A 21,531-nucleotide genomic window follows, 5' to 3' on the forward strand; every position below is an offset into this window, starting at 1 on the left:
TGTCTTCATATATACATACATGACGACGACAGAACCTCTCCAACAAGTAGTTGAGGATGCACTGTACCGCCCACGTTTCCCATGCAACACGGCCGGGACAAACCCGTCGCAAAGACCTTTTCTTGAGGAGTGGAGATAGTTTTCATGAATCCCTCTGGCCGCAGTCGGCGCCCATATTTCTCTGGTCATAGTCCAGAAGAGACGAAGGCAACATGCTGTATCCAAACGAGGTTTGCTTTGTAGACACCGTCAAAGCGAAATCGTTAGTCCCAACCCAAATCTACGAAACATAAACTCCGGACCCATGCTTCCCATAATGAACGCCTCAGACATCAAAGCAATCACAATGAATCAACGTGAGATAATAGCATAGCAGCGGCCGATTTTTGTATTACGGCGACGTTGGAATCCTGCTCATGATCTCTTTCAATCATCCTCTTCGCGAGGTCCCTTCTTTGGCGTCCCTGCAAGCTGCTTCTGCCAAATCTTATTGGCCGCGTCCCTGTCGAGCTCGGCGAAAAGAATGTTGAACACTTCCGAGTACCAGCTCACTGCATGGCCTTCAATACCTTCTTTGATGTTCTGCATATATTGTCAGCTCGATGAATTGCCGAAGAGAGAATATATTATGGATTCTGCTCACCTCCGGTAGCTCTAGCCAGTCGGACATATTGTCTGCAGGGAAGATAATCTTCTTCGCACCAGCACGACGAGCAGCCACCGTCTTCTCCCGCAAGCCGCCGATACGAAGAACTTTGCCCGTCACGGTCAGTTCTCCTGTCATTGCTATTGTCGGGTCGAGAGGGTGATCCAGCGCCAGCGAAAGAAGAGAAGTGGCCATGGTGATGCCGGCAGACGGACCTGAATCCACTTGTCAGACCTCCATCGAAGAAAGGGTAATTATGGGCTAAGAAATTTTTTTTTTCCCTCGACTTACCATCCTTGGGAACAGCGCCTTCAGGGCAATGCATATGGAGTTTCGCCTTCTCAAAGAATTTGTTCTCCGGAAACTGCTTAGCCAAGACCGATTTTGCAAAAGAGTATGCAATCTGCGTGGATTCCTTCATCACAGGCTGCAGATTTCCCGTGATGTCGATACCAGGTCGTGAATCGGGAGTCAGAGCATTCTCCAGAATTGACTCGACGTACAGTGCGGCTCCGCCCATGCTGGTCCAGGCCAGACCCATTGTAACACCAGGGGGGAAGGTGTCGTAGAGTCGGTCCGCTGTGAAGACAGGGGGACCAAGGTAATCAGTAAGGCTCTCTTTGCCGATATTGAGGTGCACGCTCTCAGGGACCTTGAGCGCGAGACGTGGAGTCTCCGTTGTCGATTTCTCGGGATCGGTAGGCGGATCCATAGGATCTCCTTTTTCGGTCTCCTTCTTCGATTCCTCCTGCGCGGCTTTACCTTCGTCAGTAAGAGCCTTGTCTTCGCCAAGAACCTCCTCGCCAAGATCCTGGACAATCTTGAAAGCCGCTTTGCGGTAGACTTTCTCAATCTGCTTCTTCAGATTTCGAACACCACTCTCGCGGGCATACGATTTGATTAATTCCTCGATAGCGTCCTTCTGGAGCGTAACGTCGACATCCTTCAGACCCGTGAGTTCCCTCGCAGCAGGTGCAAGGTAACGCTCAGCAATAGCCATCTTCTCATCCGCAACGTAACCGGACAGCTCAATGAGCTCCATGCGGTCCAACAGAGGCCGAGGAATGGTATCCGTAACATTGGCCGTGCAAACGAAGAGAACCTTCGATAGATCGACTGGAACATCCATGTAATGATCGAGGAAGGATGAGTTTTGTTCCGGGTCTAGGAGTTCGAGCAGGGCCGATGATGGATCGCCCTGATGACCTCGTCCGATTTTATCCACCTCATCAATTAGAATCAGAGGATTCTCGGTCTGGCACTTCTTGAGGGCTTGAATGATACGGCCGGGAAGCGCACCCACGTAGGTCCGACGATGTCCCTTGATCTCAGCAACATCCGTGAGGCCTCCAACGGAGAACCGGTAATACTGCCGGTTCAGAGCTCGGGCGATCGACTTCCCGATACTGGTCTTTCCGACACCTGGGGGTCCTACAAGGCAGAGAATCTTGCCTTCCACAGTCCCGCGAAGCTTTCCAACCGCAATGAATTCAAGGATACGGTCCTTAACATCCTTCAACCCGTAGTGGTCCTCGTCCAAGACAGTCATAGCATGCTTGATACCGAAATTCTCCACGCTCTTCTGACCCCATGGGATTTGAGTCAGCCAGTCAAGGTAATTCCGAGTAACGTTGAATTCCGATGCGGCTGGCTCAAGGTGGGCCAGTTTGTTGATCTCCTCGTCAAACACCTTTTTGACAGCTTCCGGCATGGCCAATTTCGATGCCTTTTCTTTGAACTTCTCCACCAGTTTGTCTTTGCCGTCGGATTCAATACCCAACTCTCTCTTGATGCCCTTCATCTGCTCCATCAGCCAATACTCGCGTTKACGTTTCTGAATCTTTGCCTCGACATCCTTGGATATCTTAGACTGGAGCTGTGCGTTCATCAGTTCCTTCTTCAACACTACTAACGCCTTTGGAAGTCGCTCTTCAATGTTCATAATCTCCAGAACTTCTTGCATCTCATGCAGTTCTCCAGCAGAGACTGCTGCGGCAAAGTCGGCCAATTTAGCTGGCTCATCGCTGAGATTACCCGGGAACTGGTCGGTATAGAATGCGGAAATCTGGTCACGGAAGAGGGGGTTCAAACTGGCAATCTCCTTGCAGACGTTGACAATCTCACTTGTCACCGCACGGATGATAGCGCTCTTCTTGTCAAAAGGCTCCTCCGCCAAATTCTCCACATTCACCAAGCTGACGGGGTATTTGCGCAAGAAAGAAGTAGGCTCGTAGAGATCCTTAGGGGCGGCTTCGGCCCCGCCCTCTTCAAAGCTCGCCACAACGTCTCCCCGCTTTTCGGGAGCCTTATCCTCAGCGTTGCCAGGCTTAGTCTGTTCACCAGGAGGAAGAAGAGACGAAATCTTGATGCGACGATGAGGATAAAGGACGGCTGTCACGCCGCTGGCTTCTCCACGAAGAGGGTACGCAGCAGTAATTTGAGCGAACACTCCAACATCGTACACATCATCAAGATTTTCAATCACATCGCCATCGGCATTCTCATCTTTAAATAAGAAGGCACCCACGTACGGTTGTCCTCGTTTCATCATCTCCTGGATTGCTGTTGCTACATTCGGGTCTCGGATGGTAATCGCCTTGTAGAAGCCGGGGAACAGAGGCCGCTTCGCAATAGGGATGGCCATGACCTGAGGATAGACCTCTGGAACGGATGGCTTCTGTAAAGCCCTATCGCCTGAGCCTTTCTTACCCCTCCGTCCACCATCTTCATTCCCGCCGTTGCTCGCAGAAGATTTCGAGTCCGAAGAGCTCCCTCCACTGACAGGGATGGGAGACGGATTCTCCGTAGTATCCGACTTCCCTTCTATGGCACCATTTTCTTTCTTTGCATCTTCCTCCACTCCTCGCTGCTCCTTCTCCCCCACTACTTTATCTCTCCGCCGTCCAGAGCCCGATGTCGGAGCTCCCGGTTCCTTCCCGCTGGAGTCGGGTGACCTTCTTCGACCTTCAGGGGATCGGTCGCCGTCCTTTTGTTCGTTCGAATCCTTCTGCTCTTGCAGATTTGAGTCTTCCTTCTCCTCCCCGGATGGAGGCTTCTCTCTTCGTCGGATAGAGCTCGTAGAAAAGGCGCGCGGAGACAGTGAGGGCGAGCGAGAGAGGCGGAATAAACTCAAGTTCGAACGTACAGAAGCATTGTTTCGAGCGAAAGGAAGTAGAGGTCGAAGGACTAACGGCCGTGGCGTCTGGTGGAGCGCGGCTCTCCAGGGGAGTGACTGGCCGCGGAGCATGCTATTGTATCGAGGAACGAAAGGAGGTAGAGAAGGGGTATGCAGGAAACTCCGTTGTATATCTATAACGAAGAGGGTAAGCGAGAAAAAGAAGCTGTAGAGTGCAAAATTAGTAGGGGAAGACCAGAGAAAGCATTACTCAACGGAAGTCGAGTGACACTTTCGGTAGCTAAGCAGGTGCTTTCATCATCAGCAGCACCCAGCGCATCATCGTTTCTCCGGTCGGATTCGGGGAACTTTTTCAACAGCCGACTCGAGAAGCTTCTAAAAGACCGCAAAGCTTCAGATTCGGCAAAACTTCGATTGCGATGTTCCCCTGCCTAGTAGTCAGGTCCTCTTTACATTAGCGCCATTGCTTTTTTATGCTCCTGTCTATCTGGTCCGTCAATATCCTCAGTCATTCACTACACCATCGATATCCAACATGAATTCCACTGCCGCGGCAATGCCTAAAGCTGCGGCTATCCCCGCTCGTCTGTTGCGGACTTCACGACAATGCTCAAATCAGACCCCAGCGAACAAAGTCCGATCATCGACTCATGTTCGAACCTACCATGTCTCGGCGATCGCATCCAACGGGAGTCGTTCGCGTGATGGCGTCTATGCTAGGAGATTCCCCTCGATCATCTCGGCAAGGGTAAGTTCTTGTCGGTTATTTGTCCAGCATGGTATCTATATCGGGATTGTATCTGAATAGCTGCTGACTCAAATTCTTCTTCACAGAGCTTTCATACGACTGCGGCTCTTGCTGCTGTTCCCGATCCTTATAAAGTTTTAGGAGTGGATAGGAATGCTTCGGCAGGAGACATCAAAAAGGCTTACTATGGATTGGCAAAAAAATATCATCCGGATACCAATAAAGACCCGAACGCAAAGGAAAAGTTTGCGGAGGCTCAGTCAGCCTACGAACTACTATCCGACTCCAAAAAGAGAGAGACTTACGACCGATTCGGCTCCGCCGCGTTCGATCAAAACGGCGGCTTCGATCCCAACGCCGCAGCTGGTGGTCACCCGTTCGCCGGTGCTGGTGGCTTTCACGGGTTTGGTGGGGGTTTCCCTGGCGGTTTCGCTGCAGATATCAATTTCGAGGATCTATTCGGTGCTTTTACGGGCGGCGCACGTCGCAGCGGCCGAGGCAGACGCAGCCCTTTCCAGGAAATTTTGGTAGGCGAGGACATTGAGGTCCAGACCAATATCTCCTTCATGGAGGCTGCAAAGGGTACAACAAAAGAAGTTGTCATCACGCCCTTAACTGAATGCGGTACTTGCAAAGGCGACGGCCTGAAAGAGGGTGCCAAGCGATCCCAATGTCGCCAGTGCAACGGCTCTGGCACTCGTGTGCACTTCATGCAGGGTGGTTTCCAGGTGGCAGCCACTTGTGATGCTTGTGGAGGAGCAGGCATGATCGTTCCTCGGGGTTCTGAATGTGGTACTTGCAGAGGTAACGGAGTCGTCCGGGACAAGAAAACTATCACGGTCGACATCCCTGGTGGTGTTGAGGACGGCATGCGGTTGAGGGTGGCAGGCGAAGGAGACGCGCCTCCTACAGGAACGCAAGCCACCCCTGGTTCTCGCACTCAACGAGGTGATCTTTACGTTTCTATTCGGGTCGCGCCTGACCATCGCTTCAGTCGCTCCGGTTCCGACATCCTCTACACTGCTTCCATTCCCCTCACCACTGCTCTGCTAGGCGGTGAAGTGACCATACCCACGTTGGATGGCGAAGTCAAAGTAAAGGTAGCCACCGGAACCGGCACTGGCGATCGGATCACGCTCTCCGGAATGGGCATGAAGAAGCTGGGAGGTCGGGCCAGAGGGTACACACCGACGGGTGACCTGAAGGTTGAGTTCAAGGTCGCCATGCCAAAGTACTTGACGGCCAACCAGCGCACGATTCTGGAAGTCCTTGCCGATGAGATGAACGATAAGACTGCTCGACGGACGATGAACGTCGGGAAAGACAAGTAAGGATGATTGGTTGCAAAATGTTCCCCCTCGGTAGAAAATGCTGACCATGGTACGTGCACGAAATAGCCCTCCATCAGAAGCAGGCAACGCCCCCAACGAGTCCCAGAAGAACGAAGGTTTCCTCAAGTCCGCCTGGCACAAGCTCATGAATAGCACAAAGAACGGCGACGGTGGGAACTCCGCCAGCAATCCAAGCAAGAAAGAGTCTGGCGACGCCAAAAAGAGCGACAAGGAAAGCAAATAACCCGCTGGCCCGAGCTCTTCGACCTGTACAGCTGAAATTTGCATACTATGGATTTACTTCATTTTCTGAAATGTATTAAACTTCTTTTCTTTTGGATATATATCATAGCGCCGGCGAGATGGTGTTTTGTTTGTGGTTCCTGTTCATCATCATGGTGGGATGTATTCCGGCGTCTGTCTATACCTCCTTTTCGACCGCTGCATGGACGGTTAGACGAGAAATTATTGGGGGATTCTGGCTTGTATGTGAGCATGCATGAATGTACTATAGGACTAGCTGAGCTGCAACATAAAGAAAGACATCTCTACTTTTCACTTGAATTGACGTCAGTATCCAGCCGCGAATCCACTGAGTGTTTCTGCTTTGGCGCCCATCCGGAGCTTCTGTTGCTCTGCTGACGGTCGGCACTATTATTCAGTCAATTCCGCCTATTTAGGCAGTCATTGCCCCTCTATCTTCATCCAGAAGAGCTCTTCCGACCCTCTCTTGTTAATTCTGCTTGCTGCGTAGACTGTGCTTCTTGCGCCTATATTGTTTAGCTGTCAGTCTGCTCACCGTTTCCACCATGTTCGTCATATATCTTGGCTCCCTGGACTAACATACATTAGGCCGTGGCCCCTTCCTGGTTACCCCACAGCAGCACAGCTCCATCACATCACAGTCCCCGATACGTCGACCCCCATCTTCCACCATTCAATATCTGCATTGCTCGCTGTTAACTCGGGATCCGGTTTATTTTATACCTCGAACCTCTCTCTGCGCGTTGATGGGAGTTCCCCGCTCCAAGCGATCATCATGGTTCAGTCTCCGATGTTGTCATGTCCGTTAAAGCAGACCAACGAGATCGATTGGATTCAGCCTCTCAAGGATTATATTAGACAGAGTTACGGGGAAGATCCGGAACGATACAATCAAGAATGCGCAACCCTCAACCGCCTACGACAGGACATGAGGGGTGCTGGAAAGGACAGCGCGACGGGCCGCGATCTACTATACCGGTATTATGGGCAGCTTGAGCTTTTGGACTTGAGATTCCCCGTCGATGAAAATCACATCAAAATCTCCTTTACATGGTATGGCTTCCCAGCTCGTTGACGGGCGCCTCTGGCTGAATCGTTCACTTTTGCTGATCGACGCATAATCGTCCCATGACAGGTATGATGCTTTTACCCACAAACCGACCTCTCAGTACTCGTTGGCCTACGAAAAGGCGTCGATCATTTTTAATATCTCCGCCGTCCTCTCATGTCATGCAGCCAACCAGAACCGCGCAGAAGAGAGCGGGTTGAAAACCGCATACCATTCCTTCCAGGCATCAGCAGGGATGTTCACGTACATCAACGAGAACTTCTTACACGCCCCTTCGACCGACCTTAACCGGGAGACGGTCAAGACATTGATCAACATTACACTTGGTCAGGCGCAGGAGGTCTTCCTCGAGAAACAAGTGGCGGACCAAAAGAAAGCCGGGTTCCTCGCCAAGTTGGCCAGTCAAGCGGCTTATCTTTACTCGCAGGCCGCTGAAGGAATTCAGGAGTATGCCAAGGGTGTCTTTGACAAGTCATGGAACATCGTTGTCCAGGCGAAAGCGGCTCACATGGCGTCGGTGGCTTCGTATTATCAAGCTTTGGCGGACAGTGAGAGCAACTCCCACGGGGTTGCTATCGCTAGGCTGCAGCTGGCTGACAAAAACTCGACTGCAGCAATAGGCTGGGCCAAGTCGTTCCCGACGTCGGTCGCGCCCAACTCGAACCTGACTTCCGAGTCGGGGGCCAGTCTCATTGACACCATCAAATATCACCAGGCGAATGTGCAGGCCAAACTGGTCACCTTTGTGAAGGACAACGACTTCATCTACCATCAGCCCGTTCCCAACGAAGCTGGCCTGTCCGCTGTAGCCAAGCTACCGGCAGCGAAGGCCATCCCCGTGAGTGAACTTTACCAGGGACAGGACATTCAACGTATCATCGGACCAGATATATTCCAGAAGCTCGTCCCGATGTCCGTGACGGAGACAGCTAGTCTCTATGACGAAGAAAAGGCCAAGTTGATACGAGCGGAAACAGAAAAGGTCGAGACAGCGGACAGCGAGATGGCTGCCAGCCTTGACTACTTAAAACTCCCGGGAAGCCTCAATATCCTCAAAGGTGGCATGGACCAAGAAATGACGGTCGACGACGAGTTCCGACAGTGGTGCCAGGAACTAGCGGGCCATCAGTCGTTCGCTAAGGCGTTTGACACCCTTCAGGACCGAAAAGGCGAGATACTCTCACAGTTAGACCAATGCTCAAAACAACTTGACCTAGAGGAGAGCGTATGCGAAAAAATGCGATCGAAGTACGGGGCAGACTGGAGTCAGCAACCCAGTGCCAGGCTCAATACTACGCTACGCAGTGACATTCGGACGTATCGGGACACCATCAACGAGGCCAGTGCCAGCGACTCGCAGCTCCTAGCAACCCTCAGACAGTACGAGACGGATTTCGATGAAATGCGCTCTGCTGGAGAAACAAACGAGGCTGATGTGTTGTTTCAGCGCGCAATGATCAAAGCCGGATCGAAGCACGGAAAGGGCAAGAATGGAGTCGGCAGTCCGTATACATCCACTCAGGAGGGGAGCCTCCTAGATGACGTTTACGACGAGGGAAGCCTTTCGGTGGCAGAACAAATCGCCAGGGTGGAATCCATTCTGAAGAAGCTGAATCTAGTGAAGCGGGAACGGTCTCAAGTGCTGAAAGACTTGAAAGAAAAGGTACACATTCTCCGAACCTTGTCAGCAGCCCTTGTGCTGATTCTAATGGTAAAATGCAGGTTCACAATGACGATATTTCCAATGTCTTGATCTTGAACAAAAAGTCAATTGCTGGACAAGAAAGTCAGCTTTTTGAGACCGAGTTGGAGAAGTTTCGTCCACACCAGAACCGGTTGCTCCAAGCCAATCACAAACAGGCCGCGTTAATGAAGGAACTCACCAAGGTTTACGGGGACTTGCTTCAGGATAAGCGCGTACGGTCTGAGCAATCGAAATATGAAACCATCACTCGCCAACGGAACACAGTGATGGCCCGGTACAAGAAGATATACGATGCCTTCAATGGTCTGCTCTCCGGAATCGTGCAAGCGCAGACTTTCTACACGGAAATGGGTGATACAGTGGACAGCCTGAAGAAGAATGTTGAAACGTTTATCAACAACCGACGATCCGAAGGAGCTCAACTCCTTGGGCAGATCGAGCGGGAGAAGGCGAGCACTGCAACGGAGCAGGAGGACCGAGAACGAGAGAAGCTACGGCAGCTCATGGAGCGCCTGTCGACCGAGCCAAAACCTGCGTCTACTCCCTCACCATCGACAGCCCCTTCAAAGGCCAAATCCCCTCCACCACCCGTAAAGACGCCCGGGTATCCGGGTCCGGGCATTGCCTCTCCTCAGATGTCACCACACTTTGCGCCTGGTGTTGCTGGCCAACAGCATGGCATTCCTCTCTCCCATTCCCCCGCACCTTACGGTGGTCAATATGCCGCTCCTCCAGGCGGAGTCTCTTATATGCAGGGGCAGCCGTTCCAACAGGGCGCTGCAGCGCCGTTGTCCGAAGGCTACAACCCGATGGCATATCCAGTACCCCCGTCAATCTCTCCTCCTCCCATTCAGCAATACTACTCGTCCACACCCGCTCCCTACGGCGGGTACTCGAATCCAGCACCGCCAACCGCTCCATCACAGTTCATGCCACAAGGCTACGTGCCCCCTCCACCGCCGCCGCGGCCGCAGCAACCATCCTACCCACCCTCTACAGGACCATACCCGTCCGGTCCCGGGGGATACGCACAAAACAGGCCGTACGGGACGAGTCAACATCACAAGGCGCAGTCGCAGTCTCAGTCATCCTCCTCAGCCGACCCGTGGGCGGGACTCAACGCGTGGAAGTGAGGCTCTCGGGTACGGATCTCAATTATTAGCCATCATGAAGTATGATAGACATTTGGGAGGGGCTGTTGGATGGTTCGCATTCTGGCGTTGGCTATATGATCTGTGGTTTTCATGCTTTTGCCGTAGTGTCCGTCAAATCTTTGTTCTTACTCCGCGTCGTCGCGAGTTATATCATTTTCTCTCAAGTATTCTGTCATAATTATATCATGATGCTATTGTTCAGCGGAACTTTATAAATAATGTCACGGTGTTTGAGAGTTCTCTCACCATAATCTTACATTGACCGATCATCCCATACAAACACGGAAGATGCGTGATAGTATCAACGCAGCTATGCAGAGGCACATGCAGGGAACATACATACACCACAAGTAAGAGAACATCGAACAAGGTCAACCGTATCCTGCAGGTAGAAAAGAAATGTCCATGGCAGTTGCAGCGCAAATCATGTTGCCAGACAAACCGGCAATTGTGCAAGCCGTAGGAGTAACGAGACTAGACAACTATGGGAGCAATATGTCCGTACACGAAGCAAACACACAAAAGAACGACAAACTCAGGGGGTATCACGAAGAAAGGGGAAATGCTGAAATGCTCGCGTGGATGAGTGAGAGCGATGAGATGTGGGAAGCCCCAGAAAAAAAGAGTAAGCGCAAAAGAATTTGCCCGACCAGTCAACCAGTTATACAAAGCTCCAGCCCAACGCCGATAAAGGAAAGCAGAAATCGACTGAACCATCCGCCCCATAACAGGGGGAAAAGTCGTGGCAACAAGAGACAAAAGAAGAATGACGAGCTAGCTAAGGCTGGAACCTTAACCGGAACTGTCTTCCCCTGCCTTCTTCTCGGACCTTGTAGAGAAAGCGAGCGATAGCTTCCTGCTCGGCCAGCGCGGCGCTGTTGAAATGCTTGCGGACCGCTATCGCCAGCTGGGTCTTGCTCACACGGCCCTGGCCGATGGTGCGATTCAGTGTGGTTTTTTCTTCCGGTGGTCCGAGTCCGTGTTCCTTGCGACGGTGGGCACGGCCCGAGAGAGAATGGCCGGTGATGCCGTTGGTGCCATTCGTTTCATTTTGCTGCTGGAGCTTAGCACGTTGGGCGGCGATGGAGGTGGGAGACAGGAGGCCGATGCCTTGAGAGAGGAGGATGCGGGAATAGTCGCTGGAGAAGGCGCTGGGGGAGGGGAGTTTGTAGGCGTGGCGGTAGGAGTGGAGGAAATCGAGGGACATTTCGGACCATTGGATCTGCGCCAGGTAGTCACAGGTTAGCAGGTTGATTAAGACTCCGATGGACAAGACAGTTGGCAATGATACCTTGGGCAGATCGTCTGCCTGGTCGCCTGGATTGGCGGGGGCACTGGTGACGTTGGCAACCGCTGTAGTGACCTTGACCTCACGACTAGAGGCGGAGCTCAGCGCCGCCAGTGAGGCTCCGGCCACCTTGCGGCCCTTTGAAGTCGTTGACTTTTGCTCCCGCGTGCCATTGGATGCTTCCGATCGAGAGTCATCCTGGACACCTGCGGTTCGCTGTCGCGGGGGAGCCATTTGGGGGGAAGAGAAGAATGAGGGAGGAGAAGGGAGATTGTACGGGAACAAAGATGTTGTCTGATTGAGCTATGGACAAGCGAAACGAGCTTGTCTTCAGGACAATCACAGAACACAATCGAGGATCATGCTAGATCGTCAACGAAAGCAAACCATCATCATCGCCAAGAGTCGTTTCTAAATGATAAAAAGAATGAACAGGAACAACTTCGGCTCGACGCCGGGCGGCGACACGCGGCAGAATACCGAGGCGCGACATCTATGGCTGTTTTAGGCTTAGTAGCTGAGGGTAAGTGACGGCATCAGCCCTAATTATGTGATTCATCGACAGTCACCATGAGCATATCGAGGATAAAAAAGAAGATCCAATCTGTCGCATTGCGAACAGTGATCAGTGGTGGAGTTGATCCTAAGGAAAAGTTGAAGCATAAGACATCAGTCTGAGAGAGTTGTGGGCATGACGCCAGCTAAAGCTGATGATTAGGGCTTTGTTCAAGCGCACGTGAAGTGGCGCTATTTTGGGCTTGGAGTATCGTTCCCCTTGTTCATCAAGAAGTTGGGAGGGACTAAATGTCTACAGAGAGGTGTACGCATGGACTTGCAATTTCAATCTGCAGCAAAAGCACGACACTCAACTGCTCATCGTGACGTGGTGTACCGTATCGATATGAAGGCTTGATTGTTTTCGTGAACTTGCGGTGGTGCCTGATGAGTAGATAAAATGTCCAAACCTGTTGCTCACCGCTATCTTTGCGTTTGCTTCGGATCCTCAAAGAGAAGGTCAAGACGAGAAAGTCAAATGGGTAGAACATGGTGCCTCGAATCAATGAGTCATTTCTCGCGAATCAGGGAGCCAGAATTCAGACACTGAGTTATGGAAGTGCATCCCCTGAATCCGGAATAGTTACATGATTACCTAGAATGGTAAGCTCAGGTAGCCTACGGAGAGAACAGGATTGGACCCCAGTACACAGCCTAAGTAAGACTTGCTAGCGGAGAACTACCGGTTGACGATAAATTTCATTGACCACGGAGATTGCCTCAGACCACCACGGGATCGGGACAGACTCGGCAAGTTAAGAAAATTTTTCGAAGACACTCACTCGGGAAGAACATGCCGGAGAAATGCCGAAGAGGACTAGAACAGAAAATCCTTTAGTCTTACTCTCCAGTCTGAAGGAGGAAAGAGACGGGGGAAAATTCCTCTTCACCGAGGAACCTCTTTCGACGCTCCGGATCTTTTCCCTTTCCTATGTTCGACTAGTCTAAAAATGGAGTAGTGGTCTCAAAAACGGTACGGTATGGAAAATAAAATACGGCATGTGGACTGGAACTCTCTCCAGGTACGCCGTACTGCGGAGGGACCCTTCCAAATTGGTAGTTGCATTCGCAATTCGCCCCAGGCCGGGAAAAGACCGGCTTCTCCCCGAAATCGTCCGATCCCAGCTGAGCTGGCTTTGGATCTGTGATCTCGCTTGTTTGGTACAAGTATTAACTATGTACAAAGCGTCATGAAGTAAATTGTAATACTACTCAATTCTACTCTGCAATAATTCTTTCAAGTGCTGCACTGCTGCAGACTGCAGTGATATCAGTTTGCACTCTAATTTTCGCTCGTACCACTGATCAAGGATCTGGAGCGGGAGATTGCCGTCTAGAAGGCCGCCACTTAGGTAGGCCCATGTCTCGACTCCTGGACTAGCTGCAAATCATTGACATGACGCAATATCCGGTCATTATCCGGTCCCTTTCCCTCCCTGTCTGAGCGTCTGTACTTCTTGTACGGAGAAGACAAAGCCCTTTTGTCACGGTATTTTTGAATATTTTTGATTGAGAAGAATCAAAATCATGCAATCCCAGGTTATCTGCAGCTCTGTAGCTCTGCAGCATGTGAACCCACTAATTTAATTAATCTGTCGCTCAGTCTATTGTTGTCTAGACTGTCAGGTACAGATTAAACTAGAGGACTCGGCTTGCTACCCCATACTCCAACACGCTACTCCGTACTGCTAGTAATCGAGCTCAATTCAGGGGATGCGGTGCTCTTCAAGTACATGTGTCAGACATCTCATGTCCAATAATTTCTGGAAATCAAAAAAATCAATAGCGACTCAGCTCATCGTTGGAAAATTCCGGCGGAGGTGTAAACTGCTTTCAGGCGACGTGTCATCCAGTTCCCGTCGGTCCTTACTGCGGGTTGTACCTCGCGGGGACCCTGGTAGTTGCCCGCCAACCCTTTTGGTAAACTCCACGTCGTAGCAGACAAAATAATTATGTCCATCACATGCAAATATACTATGAAATTGTCAAGTCATATTACTAAGGTATGATTTTATTACGGACTACCTACGGAGTATCCTTAGCTTCGTGCTTAGTCTTTTGGTATTTACATAATGCGTTCCATGGGGTGGATGAACTCCGGGAACCTTAACTGCAGGGGGAAGGTCTAGCGGACGGGTTCGCCTCTTCCTTTCTCCTTCACCCGCCTCATCTTTAGGGCCTCAGGAAGATGTACGTTATCTCTGCCGGAGAATCTGAGCTTTACTCCGCGTAATGTTCATCCAATGGACCCTTCTTCCACAGAACTCCAGCTCAGATCATCGATCTTAGCCGGAAATAAATTAAATCTATCGAGAGAATAATGACAAGATCTTGATCTTCCGGACTAAGAGGCACTGGCAAAAACGAAATTATCCGCTCCCTGGGCTGACTGATAGGAAGAACCCAAGCTGTGTATTCCACCAATTGGCACAGTGTCCGCCTCACTGTTTCAATCGCCGAAAACTATCTAACCGCCTTAGTCATCATGTCCAGGTCTCGGAAGAACGGCCCCGCAACCTGGGGGCGGCTGCGAAGCCAGCGAAATCAGCGTGTTACCGTCTCTGCAGGCTGATTGGTTGAGCGTCCTGTTCCAGAAGCTGTGGGGACTTTTTTTCTTTCACTTCATTGAGTCTCTTTTTTGATTCGCTCACTTTTGAGCCTTGTGGGGGTCACCAACTGCGTGGCTCAAGTTGTCAAGGGCGTCGCTTTTGTAACCTTCCGGAGTGGTTGTAAAATTACAAGATATGGTTTTGCTGCAACTTTCAGCCAGAGGGTTATGCCTTGCTGATAACACTGCCCGACTGGTAACTGATAAGCACCCTACCTTGACTTCTCAAGAGTTCGGTGATCCAGGCAGAAACCTATCGAAGGCGTTGGATACAGTCACCCCAGTTTGTTATCAATAAACTTTAATGCAATAACCGACCATTCCCAATTCCGTGGCTCTTCCCCGGATTCCCGCCCCCGCACACAGTCGCCAAGCCATCAAAATGCCACTGTTGTTACGATTACGGAATGCGCAACGTTGCACTTCGGTTTCCTTTTCAGAAGTTGGAGTAAAATTGGTGATTGAGTGTAACCAAGGGGTTCGTGCTTGTTGCTTTCCCAGTTGAGACGCAGACAACAGGCACATAGGCACTGTCAATGTCTCATCTCTGACAACGAGAAGTCCAACCGCATGCTGCGATTGGCGATCGATCCGGAACTTGTTCTCCTGAGCCTCGCTGACGCAAGCAGGTCATATCACCAAGTCTGCGCCAGAGAGCACGTCATGGACTTGCCGCTCGGCGATCCCCTTCTGAAAGTGATTACCTACATCTGAAGGAATAAAAAACCGCTGATGTGTCGCACAATGAGACCATTACCAATAGTATCTCAAGACCCATACCCAATTAGCGATGGAGTTTAGGTACTCGCCCGGTGCGATAACAACTTTCTTTCCCATTGGAGCTGCAGCAGCTGTGAGAACACCACTGGACGATCCGCCTCGTTTGATGTAGTGCGGGGTGACTGGCATGAGGATGCATCCTCTTCAGCTTCTTCAGTGCTGAAGGATGAAGAGTGCTGTTGCTGAATACTGCGGTGCAGATCTCTTGCTAACTGGTCACGTCGCTTCGCGTTATCTTGCCTTGATTTTTGGAGTTAGATAAGGAGGATCCATTCTGCAAGATGGAAAAGGTGCTCTCGTGATGTATCTGGTCAACCGAAATCCCACCATATGGTCTCGTGCCTCGCCCATTTACCAGATCATATTGATAACAACCATTATCAATAATATGATAGAGCCGGAGCACGTACGTATATTATTATTGTGTCAGGTTGTCTGACATTTGCATTGGACCCCACCTCAGCAGAGTTAGGCAACACCAATGTAGTGGTTAGTTACCTAATGATCTCCCCAAGACGCCCCTCATCTATTCATCAATCTAAAAAACTGTGGCCATTGGTTGGCAATCTATTTCCTGATCAAAAGTTCGTGAGACGTGCATAAGCCAAATATGCGAGTCTGGCGACACTGGGGCTGGATTTTCTCAGCTACCAGTCTGGACGCGCGTTGTTGGAGTGGCATTCTTTCTGCGGCATCAGAAGCTGCGACGTCGGATGAAAGATTGAGGGGAAAAGGTTCTCAAAATCAGGATCATTGTTGTATATGGCGTTGCTGAAATGGAGAAGGATGATCGACTTTACTGGGGACCGAATTACCGAAAATCATCCACCCCGGATTGACGTGCTCTTACTCCGCATCAATCCCACACTGAACAATGCGCATGTTATCTGCTAATATATTGCGCTAAGTAGATATAGAAGTCAAGAAATTCGTAGTGTGCAGCACGGTATCATTACTATAGTAGCCCATGAGTTCGATGTTCTGTTGATACCATTTCGAGGTATGATATACCTTTGGGCAGCCTCAGGCATTCGTCATGAAGTCAGGTGAATAATAGGACGACAGAGGTGATTCTTGTTGGGCCACTCTGCTGCGCCGGGAAGAAGGATAAACGGCTCGAAGTCTTGAACAGCTTGACACGTATTTGCTTGTATCGATTTGAAAGTTAAGAGTGTTTGAAGGCATGAAGGCATGATCCTTGGATTTGAGCGGCGTTTGTCATTGATGGCTGATGAGCCAAGTTGTTTAGAAGCGAAGGGCTAGCGCCGAGCACGTAAGAACTTGCTCATGGAAACTTTTCAAAAAGCTGGGAGAGGAAGTGGGGGGAATTAAAATACGTATTCAATATCACAAACCCAGGGCCATATTATCTAGATCCTATATCGTATGATCAGCAGTACTTGGAGTATTCTCATTAAGTATCCATCACATAATATCATCACCAATCCAGGAGGGAAAGGAGAGACAAAAAAAATAAAAAAATTGAATAGTGTAGATCATCAACACAGATCCGGGCGGGGAAGATCTCCCCAGATATCCGCGTAAAGTCCGACATTTTCCCATAATGAGCGAATTAGGAAAGTGTACGAGAGCTAAGTCTTATGCCTCTCAATTTCCATCCCACTTGAGGACCACGCGGTAACCCCGTCACCATATCATTCCAGCTTGTGTTTTACCCTAGAAAGAGACCGTGAAATTCATACTAACAGAGAAATTGCGCCTTTTCCCCAAATGGATTATCCGACAAATCAAATGGTGAATTGATCAATTTTTTGGCCATTCAGAACTCGTTGCAGCAGCTCGTGACAGGCTCTAATACCCGTCCACAAGCCAGCGAGCGATAAGGGCAACTTTTGTGGAATTTTCACCTCATTATCCCAGGATAGGCAATTGATATCTAGTCAATTAGCTCCGTCGGTCCGTCCACTCTCCAGCTCGGCAAAATGCGGGAAATAGGCGCTCGATAGCAAGTCCTGAGGTGGTACCTGCGTTCTACGCCCAGTCCCAGCTCTATCTAATCCACTTAGCGGATTCTAGGTTAGCATCTCTGCGAGTAAAATGATCATCTAAAAAGTGGAAAAGGAAGGTCCACGAGGCCGAGAGAATCCCTCTGATAGGATAGACTCGGCTTTCTGTCAGTAGTGATCCACGAGAGTCTGCAGTCCACATAGTAAAGACCTTGATAGCTAGCTGCCGAGCTTGTGCCGGAAGTTCCCATTGAACAAGGAATGTGACCGGACCAGGTTTGATAAGAGACACCTATACAGAGTAGAACATCAGAACAGTGCTCCGGACTGCGCATGTCCATGCATAGATTGGCGCATCTGGATCCTCACGGTCGACCACACAAAACTCATTATCGACTGGAAATAATTCTTGGCTGTACTGTCGTTGCCAGCTGATGCCGGCCCGGTTGCCGAGATGTTGCCATCACTATCAGGGGGTTGACTCCGTGATTCACCCCACTATTCTCCATACCTCAGCCCCTAACTAGGCGAATTTAGTTGCAACGATGATAGTGTGGGATGGGACGAAGCTCACCTCGATTTTTACGGAATACAAATCACCCTAAGGCCACTACTGGAAAATAGCGATTTTATGTGCTCAAGACAGATCATACATGGCTTCGGACCACTGCTGAGAAGACTGCAACAGAATTATTGGAAATGCAATTGAAAATGTCACTCTTTCCCGGTCCATTCAATACCGTTGAAGCCAGCTGGACCCTACAGTCCAAAAAGCAATAATGCAGTCATCCCAGTCGATAGCCGCCCCCCTCTGCCCAATGATACTACTTGATCAGCATGGAGCTCTTACAGAGATCTACCACTAGGAAACAGCTCAGACGGCTTCGTGCATGTTGTCCAACTCCCTGGATTCGCAGCCATCAGCTATTCGCTAAATCGCATCTTTGCCAAGCTGCTGGTCTACGCGGATTCGAGCCTTGCATACTCAGAATACAAGACCAATTGTTCCAATTATTGTTGCCGTTGAACTCACTTCTGCCTTGTGTAGGTGTGTATAGTGCACTTCTTTTAACATGCTGTCTTCCCGAATCTCCACGATGCAATATTGCGACATTTTTAGTAGATCTGGCGAAGCGGAGGTAGATATACTGCGAACTGATCTGGTGGCGCTTCTCACGGACACTTTCTGCCGGATATGGTAACACACCCTTGCGGCTGGGCGGAGGGACCTTCCGACCACATGTCCTTCTTTATCCCCTGGCGGGCGCTCGTCTGTTGGTCTTTTGGAAGAACTACAGCACAGATACCCATGCTACAACTATCGATGCACGGTATACAGGTTCGATTGGCATATTTGCTACTTTAAATGAATAATATCAACCGCTGTAACGTTAATATAGGAGAGCAGCGGCTATTTAGGGAACGGAGAGTACGGAGGGACTCCGCTTCAAATTCTTGGGGCGCTCTTATCCGGTGCTGTATTCTAGGCCGAGAGGTCCAGAGTCCATAGCCCCCCAGAAAGGGGAAATGTAGAGACTGTGAAAGTTTGAAAGCTGATGAAACCTCATCCGGGGCAATGCACTCCACGGATCTGGGGATTGCGGAGAAATGATTTCCGAATCCCCCTTGTTTTGCTGTGGGCTTTTAAACTATGGCACAGAGTAGTATCTACTTAGAATGAGATAGGTACTACCCCTCTAAAGTAGGCGCCACAAGGTGAAACGATGCAGGGTGTCTTTTTGAGCGGATGGTGAATTACTAGTTCAGGGGTTGAGAAAATTATCTGGACCACTTGTTTGGCTCTAGCAATGCCAGGGGTGTCAAGCCAAAGGGATGAGATGAGGATTCATCTGCAGAGAATTACCAGAGGTAGCTGATAATGCATATGAATATGATGATTACTTGTTGCTTAACCCCACTGGTGAGGTAGAATTTGGCTTGTGTCATGGCTGAAACCAGGCATTCCTCAGTCCGAACATTGTAACAAACCCTCGGCCAGTTTGTATTCCGTTGAGCCACGGCATTATCGACGCACTCTTGCCTCGGGCCTGTTGCTGTTCAATCCATATGATCGGTTGTCTGGATGACTATGAAGCATGAAGAAGTATATGCGGGTGCCGTACTGCCGCCCGCACCCATTTGGAATGGTGAGGCTGATGCAATGCTCCAGCTTCACCGCAGTACCTTAGTAGATACACAAAGCGGTCATTCCGGCTTATTTTCGTACTCCAACTCAGCCCGGGGATGTGGGCAGAACAGCCACATCTGATGATGAATGATGAGGTATTGGGTCTCGCTCAGTCATCGTATGACTGTGCCAGATTGCATCGGCGTTTCCTTGACACCTACGCAACCTATGATCGCTGCCATCCGTCACGCAGGGGATGCTGATGCTTTTCTATTCGACCTGTGCAATGCTTTGGCTGGCTTACATTCACTTATCTTTGGAACATCCCGTTATCCAACCATTGACCGCTCATGGGCGATCAGCTGGTCTGGACTGGGCGGTTCGCCAAGTTCCTCAGCTTCCCCGGTCCTATTTCTCCCCCCAGACGTGAGACAAGCAACTTTTGGGGGGTGTGGGAAGGCTCAGGGAGCATGTAGGTATGATAGGTAGACGAGATATGGAATTCTTGGTGGTCGTCATCACCTCATTCCACCATCATCGTCATCATCATCACCACGTCCCAAGGTAATTGAGTCATAGCTGATCCTTTTAAACTATCAACAGCGTTTTGACGCAACAGGATGGCTGGAGGGAGCATAATGACTCTTAGTTACCGTCCACTCTCAGCCTTCATATGATACCTTATTGTAGAAAAATGAGCTTATCACATGGATTAATTGACCCTTTTTTGATTGATGTACAGATGATCGCGGAATTATTTCAGTGCGCCCCGTCACTAAGACTACTTGGATACCACCTAATAGCAAGCTAGTAGCCACTATGTATCTACTTATTGATCCCTCAGGTGTTTATCTGTTTGTTTACCTATCGAGGATAATTCTCCAGATTATCCGCGATAGCCGGAAGCACTGATGCTGAGTGTCAGATCTCAGACCACTAATAGTAGGCTCAAGTATCTAGCACCATTATTATTGCTATCAAGCGTCGACCTATTCCACAGCCACCTCCGTATCTGCTATGAATATTACATGTATGAATTGGGTTACACCCCATAAATACTACGTACAGTCTTACCAGACCGGCTGACTAACAATGGCTCCCTGTACTCCGTACGGGGCACGCACTTCTCCAGGTCACACAGCCACTTCTGCATTTTCTTCTCCGTAATGCCTATCGGCCCTGGTCCGCCCCACATTCTGGGTTTTTTCGCTGGAAGAGATACGTAAAAGGCCTTTTTTCCCTTTCCAACACACTGTGCGTGGTTGAACCAGACTGACCAACCACTAAGATAGGCAACGATTAAGTACTCCGCGCAGGTCATCACAAAATTCTGTCGCTGGCTAGAGAGAAGAGTTAGGGAGATACAGCAGGCGCAAAGGGGAAAAAGAAGAAATTCGCAGATAATTTCCCCAGGATATCCAAGAAAGGTTGATCGTCTGAAGGATTTTGTACTGTGAGCAGAGCTGATTCGAGCACGTTTTCTTTTTTTTTCCCTTTACTTATCTCCATTTTTAATTTTCATTACTATTATTTTTCTTTTTTCTTTTTCCCTTTTTTGTCACCCTTTCCTTTTTGCCGCCCCGAATTTTCGCACCCCACACAATACAAAGTACGTCTTTTTCTTTTTCCTTTTTCTTTTTTCTTTTTTTTTTTTCCTTTTCGCCTTTTTTTTTTTCTTGGTCTCCGATTCCGATAAACCCCCTCCATTCTATACTTCCTTCTGCTTTTTCTCCCCTCCTGAGTCTCCATTTCTCTCTTCTTCCCCTCCATTCCTTATTATTCTCTTCCGGCAGTTCCTTTTTATTCCCCTTCTCTCTCCCCAGACCAACTTCTCCAGACTTTTCTTTCTCCTCATCTTTCTATCGACTCTCGTCTCTTTGACCTCACCTACTCGGCTCAACACAAACTGTCAATCCCGGCTATCCTTCCGAATCCGGGTTCGCTATCACAACACAACAGACCTTCACTACATACCGCATCCCTATCGTCGGGCATCGTTGGTTTTGATTCTGTAGTAGAATCGAAATTCGTGTCAAGCGTCGTCATTCCGTCTCGCAAGGCTCGTGATACTCCTTGCGGTATTCTCGGGTTATCTCCCTTGCGAAGGTCGTCTCTGGAACGTTATCGGCTGGGGATCGACTTCCCGGATTAG

General features: G+C 49.8%; 4 protein-coding genes across 4 annotated transcripts; 2 read left to right on the top strand and 2 right to left on the bottom strand.

Annotated features, from left to right (window-relative positions):
• Nucleotides 1-426: 426 nt before the first annotated feature.
• Nucleotides 427-3,893, bottom strand: Asppvi_007755 (endopeptidase La; the record flags this gene model as incomplete). The annotated part of the gene is made up of 3 exons (XM_043303638.1): nucleotides 427-582; nucleotides 644-861; nucleotides 938-3,893. 3 exons carry the CDS (start codon nucleotides 3,891-3,893, stop codon nucleotides 427-429), a joined length of 3,330 nt encoding a protein of 1,109 aa, XP_043159573.1.
• A 424-nt stretch (nucleotides 3,894-4,317) lies between these two features.
• Nucleotides 4,318-6,105, top strand: Asppvi_007756 (putative mitochondrial DnaJ chaperone (Mdj1); the record flags this gene model as incomplete). Its single annotated transcript, XM_043303639.1, has 3 exons — nucleotides 4,318-4,530; nucleotides 4,617-5,857; nucleotides 5,928-6,105. 3 exons carry the CDS (start codon nucleotides 4,318-4,320, stop codon nucleotides 6,103-6,105), a joined length of 1,632 nt encoding a protein of 543 aa, XP_043159574.1.
• A 795-nt stretch (nucleotides 6,106-6,900) lies between these two features.
• Nucleotides 6,901-10,032, top strand: bro1 (putative signal transduction protein BroA; the record flags this gene model as incomplete). Its single annotated transcript, XM_043303640.1, has 3 exons — nucleotides 6,901-7,178; nucleotides 7,261-8,857; nucleotides 8,917-10,032. The coding sequence occupies 3 exons, from the start codon at nucleotides 6,901-6,903 to the stop codon at nucleotides 10,030-10,032; spliced, it is 2,991 nt and encodes a 996-aa protein (XP_043159575.1).
• A 799-nt stretch (nucleotides 10,033-10,831) lies between these two features.
• On the bottom strand, nucleotides 10,832-11,575 carry Asppvi_007758 (histone deacetylase complex subunit SAP30 Sin3-binding domain-containing protein; the record flags this gene model as incomplete). The annotated part of the gene is made up of 2 exons (XM_043303641.1): nucleotides 10,832-11,275; nucleotides 11,345-11,575. The coding sequence occupies 2 exons, from the start codon at nucleotides 11,573-11,575 to the stop codon at nucleotides 10,832-10,834; spliced, it is 675 nt and encodes a 224-aa protein (XP_043159576.1).
• Nucleotides 11,576-21,531: the final 9,956 nt, after the last annotated feature.

The sequence above is a fragment of the Aspergillus pseudoviridinutans genome (assembly GCF_018340605.1).
Source record: "Aspergillus pseudoviridinutans IFM 55266 DNA, scaffold_5, whole genome shotgun sequence".
Classification (NCBI taxonomy): domain Eukaryota; kingdom Fungi; phylum Ascomycota; class Eurotiomycetes; order Eurotiales; family Aspergillaceae; genus Aspergillus; species Aspergillus pseudoviridinutans.